This window comes from Pan troglodytes, chromosome 4 (assembly GCF_028858775.2).
Source record: "Pan troglodytes isolate AG18354 chromosome 4, NHGRI_mPanTro3-v2.0_pri, whole genome shotgun sequence".
NCBI lineage: Eukaryota > Metazoa > Chordata > Mammalia > Primates > Hominidae > Pan > Pan troglodytes.
In genome coordinates this window covers 7,159,556-7,172,469 of record NC_072402.2, presented here as the reverse complement: position 1 = coordinate 7,172,469, position 12,914 = coordinate 7,159,556, and the positions used below count along the sequence as shown (strand labels likewise).

The 12,914-nt window shown below is 45.8% G+C and overlaps 1 protein-coding gene across 1 annotated transcript in view; it reads right to left on the bottom strand.

Annotated features, from left to right (window-relative positions):
* Window positions 1-4,362: 4,362 nt before the first annotated feature.
* The window catches only part of UBE2QL1 (ubiquitin conjugating enzyme E2 Q family like 1), a 44,657-nt gene continuing 36,105 nt past the window's right edge, over window positions 4,363-12,914 (bottom strand). Inside the window, exon 2 of the mRNA XM_001175391.7 lies at window positions 4,363-5,737. Within this exon, the coding sequence (XP_001175391.5) occupies window positions 5,606-5,737 (132 nt within the window). The 3' untranslated portion in view covers window positions 4,363-5,605. The remainder of the gene's footprint in view (window positions 5,738-12,914) is intronic.

The following is a 12,914-nucleotide window of genomic DNA, read 5'->3' as shown; positions in this document are numbered from 1 at the left end:
ATCTAAATCACACTGATTAGATTAATTAGATTTGGTTCAGTTACATTTCATTGATTTTTGTGGAGAATACGCATGATATACTTCAAGGTTTTCATTTGGCAAACCACGAATGAGTCAAGGGACACAAGATCAGAGGGTGCCAAGTGACAGAAAGTCACTCACCATGGCCCGTGGGGAGAACACATGTGGAGACCCAGATAAATCCTGAGAATTACTGAACACAGACCATGCGAGGACACAGCAAGCATTCCGTGTAAAGACGTTTATTGGTTTTAAAGTTTTATTTTCTAGAATCACTGTTTTTTTTTCTCATTAGGGCAGTGCCTCTAGATTATTTGACTCATGCACTCACCATCTTCCAGTGGTAAACATTTCTTTCCTATTGATTTATGCCACATGCGTTTTTTTCTCTTCTTTTGAGGATCACAGAAGAGGACAACTCTGGAAACAGGATACACCAAAGTCTCCCCATGAATTGCAGTGAGAGTCTGAAAGTTCGCAGTCACTCACGGTGTACAGATCAGCATCCTAGCACTGTCATAATGGCAACCACATTCATGAAATGAAGTCACATTGTAGAGAAGGCAGGCAGGAATGAAACCAAGCACATCAGGTGACAGCAGTTTCTGTGTTAGTTCAATTAGTGTCATCACCAGTGACTGCCCAAGGTCTAGAGGTACAAAACGATTGCATGTCTACAAAGTAGGACAGTCACTTAATTTACCACCAGTAGAAGGAAAGAGAAAGCCACCTCCTGGCTTTAATTCTGCGAGAGACACAGGGTGAATTGGCGGTTGGGGGCAGTGCAGGGATCTCTTTATCCCTCCATGCGGCCTTACTGACCTGGGAGGACAGCCTCGCACCTGACCCCCTCATTGCACTCTATTTGTCTAGCCTTATCATGACCTTGAAAGAAAATCTTGCTCCCCTCTGCTTTGATTGTTGCTGTTTGGCCAGCACACTTTGCTCCTGTGTTTCTTCTGGAACCAAACTAACATCACTTATTGCTTTCCCGAATGTCAACAGAGTTTGTTTGCCTTTCCAGATTATTGACCACATTCTGTGGATCAGACAGGCCCTGGGCTTAAAAATGATATTTAATACTATGGGAACTAGAGGCTGCAAAAATTAGAAGGATAAGTAGAACCTAGGAGAAAACTAAGAACAGAGCTGTACATAATTTCACTGTCTTTGGAGAAAAAAATTACAAAGTTCTGACTACAGTCCCATAGGCTGAGCTCCAAGCCCCTTACAGAAGCTTCCCAAAACAGGTGGAGGGAATTTCTGCCCTTTGCTCCAATTTGCTTTGGGCACAGAATGGATCCTGTGGGTGTTTCTCAGCTGGCTTGGAAGACTTGCAACTGTACTGATTCAATGATGGGGTGAAGAGTGTGTGTTTGCTGAGGGCCACATGAATTGCCTAATAGTCTTATGAAGCAACATAAAGGATCAGAAAGCCACAGTAAGGCAGTGGCCTTGTGGCTCCTGTCCTACTGTGGACAAGCCCCTCAAAGTCTCTGGGCTCGCCTCCTTCACTGCAGAGGGTGTAAAATTAGGCTAAGTGGTCTTCCAGATTCAGTGGCTCTACCCTCACTACAGTCAGGAAGTAAGCTCTGCCCCTTTAGAAAGCAAATTCCATTAAAATTTCGCATGCTATTGGATGGGTACACTGAAACATAATTGCTACACACAGGGCAAGCTCCACATGCCAGGCTAGGCTGTCAGGTGGGACCGTGTCCTGCTTCCTGAAATCAGCTCCATGAATAGGGTCTCTGCAGGTGAGAGGTGGCAAGGGGACTCCAGTTCTCGCGTTCAGGGCCAGTGAGGACAGAGTCCACGCTCCCTTTCAAGGTGCCCTCAGCCCCTCCCATTTCTACACCTGCCCTTCTCCTTCCCTTTGCCCAGCCATGGCTCAAACCTGATTTACTCCATGAAATCTTTCTGGTTTTCAGTCAGAAAATCTCTGGACTTGCACATGTCTTTAATTTCTGCAGTGCAATTTGGCACTTGCCTTGCTTGGTGCTGGTGCCTGTGCGCTATTCCTATCTTTTGAGTTCCTATCCAGGGAAGGGGCTGTACCTTAATCTTCTGCATGCCCTGCATTTAAGAGGAGAATGCTGAGTGAGTGGAGAGATGGCCAGTTAGTTATTGGTTGATTTTTGGGTCAGTTGGTTGACTTAATGTAAGAACTGGGGACAGAAAGCAAGTATATGATTACCAGGTACGTGTATTTTAACCACTGTAATTGATCATTCTGAGTCAATATCTAAGTGGGTTCTAATTAAAGCCTGCTGTAATGTAAACGTCCTAATACTACGAAAATGACACTTACATTTCGTTGACAATCTTTAGTCTCCAAAGCACTTCTGCTGCGTCATTTTGGCCAATTCCCACACTGACCTGGTAGGAGCACACAGCTGAGGAAACCAAGGCTCAGGCAGGTGGAGTGACTGGCCAGGGTTACATGGACACATGGCTTTTTGTCTTTCAATCCCAGGTCTTTTTCACTCATCTACATATTTTTCTCTTAAAAAAAGGTCAAATTTTGATAGATGGAGCTGAAAACTTTAAGCCAACACCCTGGTTTTTCTGAGTAGTGGATTTTAGAAACAGAAGTCTTTGCAGGAGTATTGGCGCATGTGCGTGTGTGTGTAACTGGGGGAATAACCTTGCTGCTCACATAGAACTCCCTAAGGCATAAGCAGTTCTCAGTCTTCTAGAAAGTTACAGACAGACCATGTGCAGGCCTTACCCAGCAGTGGAGAAGATACCCAATAACAAGGGTGATTGGTTCAGGAAAATTATTGGACAGGAAGGAGTTTTGCATTGAGAAGAGGACAGATGGGTTTGTGATTTTCTGTTTGGCTCTGTGGGCTCTGGCTTGGTTTGAGTTCCCACAGATACATGGGTGTGTGGAGCTATCGGGACATGAACATTTGCACCCACCGTCTGATTATTCCCTCGCTGTCTGTCCAAAGAGGAATAGGTTCCTTGGCTTGTGTGGGAACGTGGCCCCAGGCTTCAGGCCTCTCCTTCTCACCCTGGGCTCCAGAGGCAGGTGTCCACTTCAGTGGGGTGGAAGGAGGCTGTGGCCAAGGCACAGGCATCCAGGCCTGTGCTCAGTGTCCTAAGGGTGCCTCCATGGCTGGGCACCACCGTGCTTGCCTACGAAGGGAGTCCACCAGAAAGGGAGTCCGCACTCCTAACAGTCCAAGCAATGGTAGAGTTTTACATTACTTCCTACTGCTTTTAAAATGAGAAATTCTTACCAATTGAAGTGAAAAATGGTATTTCGTTCACTAAAGAATTGATTTCTTCTATAAGTTTCTAACAAACCTAATGGAAATGCCATGCAAGGAAAATCAAACTCTGAGTGTATGGAAGGAGCGATACTGAGCTGAGTGTCTCTCTGCTCTGTCGCCGGCTGTCACCCAGCCCAACCCGGGGTCAGACCAGTCTCCTGGCTGCACCCCTTGGTGCAGTTCTCAGAGACCACCGTGAACCTGTTTTTCAATCAGCTAATAAACACTACTGAAATGACCTGCCTTTGGATATATTTTTCCCCCTAAAGTAAAGCTGCTTTTAGTTTTCATTAGAAGAGGAAAATATTTAGAAAGGAATAAACTCAGGTGCTTTCCCTAGCAAGATGTTTCTGTCCTAGGTCTTTCATCTCCACAGTGTAATTCCATGATGACCACTAGCTCCAGGGTCCAAAGACCGTCAGCCAAATGTCAGGTTTCCAGGATGGAGAATGCCACCATAGAGGGTTGGATGAATGAACATCGTAAGTTCACTGTCATCAAGTTTCACGACTATTATGACTCACAGGGAACCTGAGCAGGCCCTGCATTCTTAATACTCTGTCATTTTGGTCTGGCAGAGCTGCCTGTGTGCACTTGGGGGCAAATAAGAAAGTGGTAAAGAAAAACAAAAGTAACAATAAGTTTGGTGAATGGCCAGCCCTGCTGAAAGGCGCCAATCCTTGTTCTTTGAGGCAAGGCCTCTTGGATCTCTGAAAACCTTGAACCAATGGGCAGGTCCCCAAGTAGACAAAACTGCCTGAAGAATTGAATATATTATCCCGGAAGACTTTTCCTCCTTCACAGTGGTAAGATACAATTGGCAACATCTGAACTTGATCCAATCATCCCTTCAGCTCCTTGGCTGCTTCTGGGGACTATTTCAATCTACTGAATTTTTGCAAAGATTATGGGTTCCTAAGACTCATTTCTGGTACCTGACTTAGAACGCTGCTCTGGAATTACATGTTGTAGTATTTGCAATATTTAAAAAATTTAAGAATATCTGAAATATTTTAAATGGAAGGATAGCCCACAATGACTGGATCCTTGAGGCAGTGTATCAGGTATGCATGATTTTATTTAAAATGTGTCCAATAAGACTTTCCACTTGGAATGAACATTTTTACCTCTTTCCTCATATTATTAGAAACAGTATTTCCTCATTTCATGGAGTTTCTTAGAAAGTTCTAAGTATTAACAGAAGAGAAAAATGAAACCGCGGGGAGATTAAATAACAGGAAGTTTACACCACAGCAAGGGTGCTCACCCATCCCAATTTCGGGGGACACACAAGTGACTATTGGGTGAAATAGACCCGATCATGCAAATCATCGTATGATCACTTGGTATCCTTTGGCAGTTCTGACATTCATTGTCACTAGCACAGATATTAAAATGAGTCAGATGACTGCAGTGAATGGGAAATCATCTTTTGCTTTTGGTGGTGGAGAGAAGACAGGAACACAAAGGCGCGGCCGTAGGACCATTTCCTAACATCGGACGAGACTGTTCGCAGCTGACCATCCGTTGCTCTGAGCCCCAGAGGGCGCACCTGGTGTCCACGCCACCGTCTGCCGGGGGTGGTCGCAGTATCCTCTGCCTTCCATCTAATGGCACTGGTTTATCTGTGGACAGCAGCACACCACAAATCAGCATCGAGAGCACATTTTCACCAAGTGGGCAGTTGTGGTTTTAAATCACTGGAACCTGGCAATGTTAAATTTGTGTTTTCATGAGCCAAAGGTCATAGCACAAATGAGGTCTAAATGTCATCACAGCGGACCATGGGCCACAGAAAGACACATTTTCAAGTTATGTTGACCTTCCAGGAAGAAAAACAGAGATACAGAGCACAGCAAACACGTGCCGGGGACGCACGGCGGAGATGCACGGCGTCCCTATGAAATATGAACGGCGCCATTTACATGGAAATGGAGCCAGCAGGGGCATTGAGTTTCCTGCCGGCTCGTCGGAGCTGCTGTCATGGAAAGAAGCTCAGGGCAATGTGACCGGGGTGGGCAGAGGGGCAGGCAGGCTGGGAAATGTCACCATCTCAACATGTGTTCTAAAGTGACTTCGAGGTGATCATTCATTTATAATCGAAACATAATCCGAACGGCATTTGCTCCCTCTTCCTCTCTGTAAACACATCTTTTCATAAATAACTTAAACGTCTCCTTGGCATTCAGGATGCAGTTCTGGCTGGAGTAAAAAAGGGTGGAGGATGCACAGCGTTGAGGAGATGTCAGGGTACTGGTGTGTGTGTGGACAGGCGCTCGAGCGTCTACTGCACGTGGCAGACATCAGCCGTCGGACACGGGCGGGGTGACCCAACCATATTTTTCATGCGTCTTCACCAAACTCTTAAAGGTAGCTTCAGCTTCCTTGCGACTGAAGGACTTTTTTGATTTGCCAGCTTTTCTACAGATCCGTCCCTGCGTGAGATGAGAAGAAAAACCAGGTTAGAACGTCACTGGGAATTCTGTTTCCTCCCATCTTTATTAAAAACACACAGAGTCGTGGGGATTTCTGATGTTTGAATCAATGCAATGCACTGGCCACCAGCAGGGTGGGGGCAGCCTCACTGCCCAGATGCAGAACAATTCAGCTCTGGCACCAAACAGATAGGGCAGCCTGGGGCTGGCAGCCTTTTAGGGGAGGGGGGTGCTGTCTTTACAAACCCCCACACAGCACTGGCTGAATCTGAACTTGCTCATTCCACAGTGCTGCAGAGAAATCTCTGCCCCAGTTCCTGAGACACGCAGGAGGGGCCGGCCTTACCAAAAGGGCATCAATTCACAGCCAAGCATTCTCTCCCTGAGGCAATATACTGTTCGAACTTCCTTTCCCTCCCTCAAAAGAATGCCTTTAATTATCACTTCAAATTCCTCTGTGATAACAGGGAAGATAAATATATTTATAGAGAGATGTGTATATTTGTATATTTCTACTAATATTTAAAAACTCTATTTTTTAAAATTCAAGTTCCAGAGCCATTAGTGAATTTATTGGAATTCATGTCACTTCAGCACCATTTTGTGAGGTGACGGTGGACATTTTCATGGAAGAAGAGACCCATCCTCGAGGTCCAAGAGAGGGTAGAGGTCAGGGCAGGTGCTTTATCACACGATCCCGGGAGGGGGTGGGGCCAGTGAAGAGGGCCACGCTCCCTCACAGTGACCAGGCGTGTTCTGCTCCCAAGGACAGAGCACTTGTCTCTGCAGTGGTCAAAAGGGACTGACCCATCTTATGACGGCACAAGACGGCTCTGGACTATGCGGAAGAAGAAACCAGGCAACACTGCCCATGTGACAGTATCTTGGGAAGCCCTGGCAAATGTGGAATATCTGGCATCAGAGGGGAGGAGCAGATGGAAGACAACCAGGAGTCGGGGTGATGCTGGCCTCAGTTGGACCTGTGGCAGCTCTCACTCTTCCAGCCTCAATTACTCTTCATTAAGCCTCTTAATGGTGGATCAACTGAAACGTTCCCTTAGCCTCTGAGGCACATTTCCTTCCACTTAACCTCCCCCAGGCTCTCCTGGAAGATCTGCTCCTCTCCTTGGGCATCCCATGTACATGTTTTGCAGATGGGGCAGAAATGCCTGGAAAGAACTGGCTGAGCTTCATGTACTGGCAGGCGCACAATTACCAACCATCGCCTGCTGTTCAGGAACCTTCGCGAACAGAATTTCTCTCTGAACAGACCCTCTGCACTTCCAATTCCGGGCACTGGTGCTACAGCACAACTGTGGGCACATACTGGGATGTGAATGGGGACCAGGCCTCCCCACCAGCAGCTCCTACAACACACAGCAGCCAGGTGCCTTGGACAGCCATAGAGGGCAGAAGCCATATGGGTCTGTGTGGCCACCAGCAAGCAGGATCCACCTGATCCTGGCTCTCTGATAACCCACAACTCCAGTGGGAAGGCAGCTGCAATGGCCTCTAAATCTACTGGGCAGACGGTGCCCAACCACCTGAAACGTGGAGTGGAAGAGGCCATTTCACATGCTTGTATTCGGAGCCTACCTAGGCTTCCTTTTCAATAATTGTCTTTTCAACAGTGGACACACAGGCCAATCCGTAGTTGAGGAGTCAGGAGTCCAGGGTTACCAAACTCTGCCTGCTCTGGATATCCCTCTGGTTTCACTTGTGCATCTGTCACTGGGGGCAGCAGAACCTTTTCCTTTTTTAAAAAATTTTTCTTTTTCTTTTTTTTTTTTACAGACAGGATCTTGCTCTGTCATCCAGGCTGGAGTGCAGTGGCGCGATCGTAGCTCACAGCAACCTCAAACTCCTGGGCTCAAACAATCCTCCTGCCTCAGCCTTCTGAGTACCTAGGACTACAGGTGTGAGCCACCACACTTATCTAATTTTTTATTTTTTATAGAGATGGGGTCTCACTATATTGCCCAGGCTGGTCTTGGACTCCTGGCCTCAAGTGATCCTTCCACCTCAGCCTCCCAAAGTGCTGGGATTACAGGCATGTGCCACGATGCACACCTTTTTGAAAACGCTGTATAACTCACATAGGAAGAGTTGCTAAAAGGATGAAGGAAGATCAGAGGAAAAGATGACAGGAAATGGCCATTTATTGACTGCTAGCAACATCCCCATGCCTCACTAGGATTGACTCATATTTTGAGTTTTATAACTTCAAGCATATTTGCTTATGCGATGTAATTATGTTTGATAAAAAGAGACCACTCAGAGCTAATATATTCATAATCATCATAATTGTGGGCTGAGATCAAAGTCCAAAGTTATCTTATTAAACATATGAAAACACATCTTTCACATCTTTGCGAGGATGTTAGCATCAATTTCTTCTTCTTTTTTTTTTCTTGAGACAGAGTCTCACTCTGTCATCCATCCAGACTGGAGTGCAGTGGTACAATTATAGCTCAGTGCAACCTTGATCTCCTGGGCTCAAGAGATCCTCCTGCCTCAGCCTCCCAGGTAGTTGGTGCTACAGGCATGCACCACCACATACAGCCAGTTAAAAAAATTTTTTTTATAGAGACAGGGTATCGTTTTGTTGCCCAGGCTGGTCTCGAACTCCTGGGCTCAAGCAATCCTCCTACCTTGATTTCTCAAAGTGTTAGGATTATAGGCGTTAGCCAGTGTGCCCGGCCAGCATCAATTTCTACATCAAGTGACAGCAAATATCAAGGGTTGATTTTTTTTTTTTTTGGCGAAAATGCATATTTTAACCATCTCTATCCTTTTTCTCCACAATACTGAAAATCTATGGTATTATTTGAAAATCCTGAACTAAAGGTAGCTAGACCAATAGAGGCTCACAGTCATCCTGGACTATTCTGTGGTTTTTGGCATGAACCCACACTTTGCCTATTCTTTGTGAAAGTCTCAATTGTTACAAGAAACAACAAACAAAACCCCGGAGGAACAGACCACTCTTTGTTGCCTTTTCTTCCCTGGAAGAATTATGAACAGAGAGCCCTAGTGCTTAGTCAATTCCACAGCTGGGAGACAGAGCCCGTTATGAGCCAGTCAGAGGCTCAGCGCATTTATTGCACTACACTGTTGATAAGGAGCTCTCATCCCATCTCCTGTCTCTTACACCCACGTTTACAATTAACAGGTTTTTTTTTCATAGGTTCATCTTCTGATTGGCTGTTTAAATACGACACAGTGAAATGCTGGACTTGGAAGCCACTCCCTGCATTCCCCCTTTATTTCCTGGCTCTGCCAGGGTCACAGAGCCGTTTTTCTGACATGCCCTTGCTGTGCCCACTGCACCAAGAAGAGGGGGGACCCCTCCATCCCGTGTTCCCTGCTTGCTGCAGGTCTTTGGGAATTGCCATTCATCCTTCCAGGATACAGTCTCTTGAAATGTGAACTTCTGGGAATCAAGTGCAGACGATACCCATGTCACACATCATGACGAACATCCAGTAAGATAATGCATTTGAAAATACTGAGGACTTTGAACTTCATACAATTAATAGCGTTTTTCTTATTCTCATAACATTTACCTTTCTCCCTTGTCTGTTTCTATTTAACTAATAATCAAAGAATCTAGTCTGAGATATTTCCTTTGAATAACTCTCATTTCTTCTAAAATATCTCTACTTGTACTTAATGTTAAAAGGCAAGGATGTGACTCTTCACTCATCCACTACAACAGCTTTGTGTTATCACTCAGAGTTTACAGCAACACTTCCTGTCTTTCCTGAGCCACACATGGTTAAGTGTATATTTATGAACAACTACAGGATTTTGCCATCACCACCTTAAAAGTCTCATTGTAATATAGAAGTCGAACAGTGTTAATGAGAATACAATTCTCCAGGGCTGCATCTGTCAAACAAAACCAGTAGGTGGTATTTTGATTTGATTCTTTTTTTCCCTTATGGCCTTTTGAGGGCCAATAGCAATGATGCAGCATGAAAACATTTCAACACAGCTAATAAGATGACAAGTGGCCCCAAACTTAACTCCCCAGTTCGGCCCCCATTTAATTGAATTTCAGCCTGGCACGTCTGCATCTCCCTCAATTGTCTAATGCTTCTCATTCATTCATTTATGCATTCATTCAGTGTGTTAGGTGCTGGGTCTAACAAGACAAAGTGATGCCAGGTCTCTGCCTTTAGGGCTTAGAGTCCACTGTGGGCGGATAACCAGGCATGTTGCAGCTGTTGGGACAGAGGGTGTGGAGCAGGCAGGGTCTCTCACTCTTGGTATTGTTGGCATCTTGGGCCAGGTAATTCTTTGCTGTAGGGGTTATACCTGCATGGAAGGAAGTGAGCAGCATCCCTGACCTTTACCCACTAGATGCTAGTAGCACCCCGTGAGTAATGACAGAAATTGTTTCCAGACATTGTTAAACGTCCCCACAGGAGCAAAACCACTCCTGATTGAGAACCACTGGTGTGTAGAACTAAAAGAACCAGAGGCAGGAAGAGTCAATTCATTCTTTATTCATTCAGCAGACGATTGCTGCAGGTCTTCCCTGTGTCAGGAACTGTGCTGGTGACCGGGACTTCAGAGCTTTCTAAGAATAATAATTCTGGTCCTTATGGAACTTATAACCCAGATGGTATGACGGATTCTACACTGGGGAAGAGAGAAAGAAAGGAGAGAGAAGAGGGGTGGTGGCAGTGATTTGTGTGTTCAGAAAGATTTCTGTTGACAATAACGTAAGCTAAGCCTTGAGACATAGGTGGGCAGGTGTTTACCAGGCTGTGGTGGGAGAGGACAAGGGGTCCCAAATTGAAGGTGTGAAATGGCTCACTATGCTTGGGGGAGGGGGAGGCTTGGGCATGGAATTTCAGTGTGTGTGTGTGTTTGTGTGTGTGTGTGTGCTTGTGTGTGTATTTGGTGGGGAAAGAGTTGTATAATTCACTAGACCTGGCTTCAAATCCCAGCTCCAATACTTCCTGGCTGTGTGACCTTGGGTGAATCACTTAACCTCTCTGAATGTCGATTTTCTCATATGTAAAATAAGCATTATAATAGTATTATGTGGCATTGGATTCTATAAGAATTTAATATGTTAAAACATAAAAGATGCTTTGCCCAATGCCAGGCACAGGGTGAACACAATAAATGGGGCTTCTTCTTTTTTCAGCTATCACGGAAGATCTTCTCCTTTGGTAAAGAGAGTTTCATTCTGTTCTCTTGAAAGAACACACAACATTTCTATCTTTTCATGTAGATTTTATGACTTATTCAGTCACAAAAATGTCCACAGGCAAATTCAGTATATTGCATTTACATAGCTAATTTCTTAGCCTTTTGAATTATGTCTGTCTTAACAGGTTGACATTAATACATTAATTCTATACTTACTTGATTAGCTTTTTCTCTCATTCCTTTTCTTTGCAAACATACTTTCTGGGTATTTTTGTGTTTCATTTGCCTATGAATTACAGACTTTTGCCCTCTAAAAATAGTTAAAATTTTCAGACTGCTTACGTAAAGTTTTGAGTTTCCTGCACTCATTTCCTGAGCCAAAATTACAGAGCTGCTACTTGTTTTTCAAGTCTTTGAAGGAGTAATTGTCAGTCTAAAAGCACTCGTAACCTTAAGCTCCCTGACATGGGTTGTAAACATGTGCAAGACTCATTTTAGGTTTCCCCTAAAACTTCTATCTGGGGGCAAAAATTGAAGCTCACTAGTCTCTTGGCTTGAGGAAAACCAATGCTTACAAGCATCTTTCAAAGGAGGTCCGCTTTGGACAGACATTGGGGATTTCACCTTTCTCTTAAGGTTTAATGTTCAAAGCAAATCCTAGAAAAAAATCAACTTGTAAGTTTCTAAAGGACAAATGAAGACTCTACAACAGATCAGACTGTTCTAAGAAACACATTCCCAAATCAGATCAATGACACTGAAGCCCCTGACAAGCAGGGGACTTCAGCTGGATCTAGTCGGATGAGACAGGAAACAGAAGGATCCAGAGAAGGTGCATATAGCCCTTATTGTGAGTCTGGGTGTGTGTGTGTGCATGTATGCATATGTGTGCATATGTGAGCATGTGCACGAGTAGTGCATGTACATACATGTGCATTTGTGTATGTGTGCACGTGTGCTCATTTGTGTGTTTGTGGGTACTTATACACATGTATCGTGTCACATGTGAGCATGTGTGTCCATGTGTGCACATGCAGGTGGCTATGGTGGTTACATTCAAACTGCAGGGACCGATGTGAGCCTCCCTGCTGTGGAATGGCTGCTGACTAGAGCCCACAGTAACCTGAGGGAAGGCTCTTGGCTGAGTGGAGGGAGCCCCAGGCCACATGAGCCAGTTTAATGGGTGGTCCCTTTGCACAGGGAGAGCTTCGGCCTGGTGGGTTCCGAATCTGTCAGAACCTGACCCAGCACTAACCAGTGCAGGGAGGGAACAAGCAGAGAGGGCTGGGAGAGCAGAAACAGGGGAGGGGGAAAAAGACAGGGTGGGAACATGCTGTTGGAGCTGATGAGCCGCCAGTGAGGTCATGTTGAGGTTTTGTCTGAAGTGCAACCCCGGAGACTGCTGAGTCCCCACACCGCCCGCAAGTGCCACGGTGACTACTCCGTGCTCAGCTCGACTCTGATGTGCGGCTGCTGCCTGGCTGTTTTCACATCTCATCTCATTAAATGTTGACCTGGGCAACCTTTGCAACGAGTAGGAAACTGGGCTTCCATTAACTGACTTGCCAAGGGCTACAGAAGAGCTGGGTTCGAATCAAGGACTCCCGAGACTGAAGGCAGAGGCACCACAGAAGAGCATGCGTGTGGCCTGAGGGTGCCATGAGGGGCAAGACCAAAGACAGGCAGCCTCAGGGCCAGGGCCTGCGGAGGGGCCCAGAATCGTCAGGGAAAGGGCTGGAGGCAGCCACACAGGCTGGGCGACTTCCTCCAGGAAACCAGGACTTGGAGTATGCAGACCAGCCCTCCCTGCTCGCCGCCCCTCCGACGCCAACATGGGCCACTCAGGCTTCTGCGCTCCCTGTTGGGTTTCACTCAAAGTTTGTGCCCAATATGGCTTGGGGTTCCTTTCATCGTTCAGACACCAACAGCAGACTCATTCATATGCATCCCCCATGACTAGCTGTGATTTAGTTCCCAGATCTGGTAGCTAAAAAATGTGTTGAATGGTTTC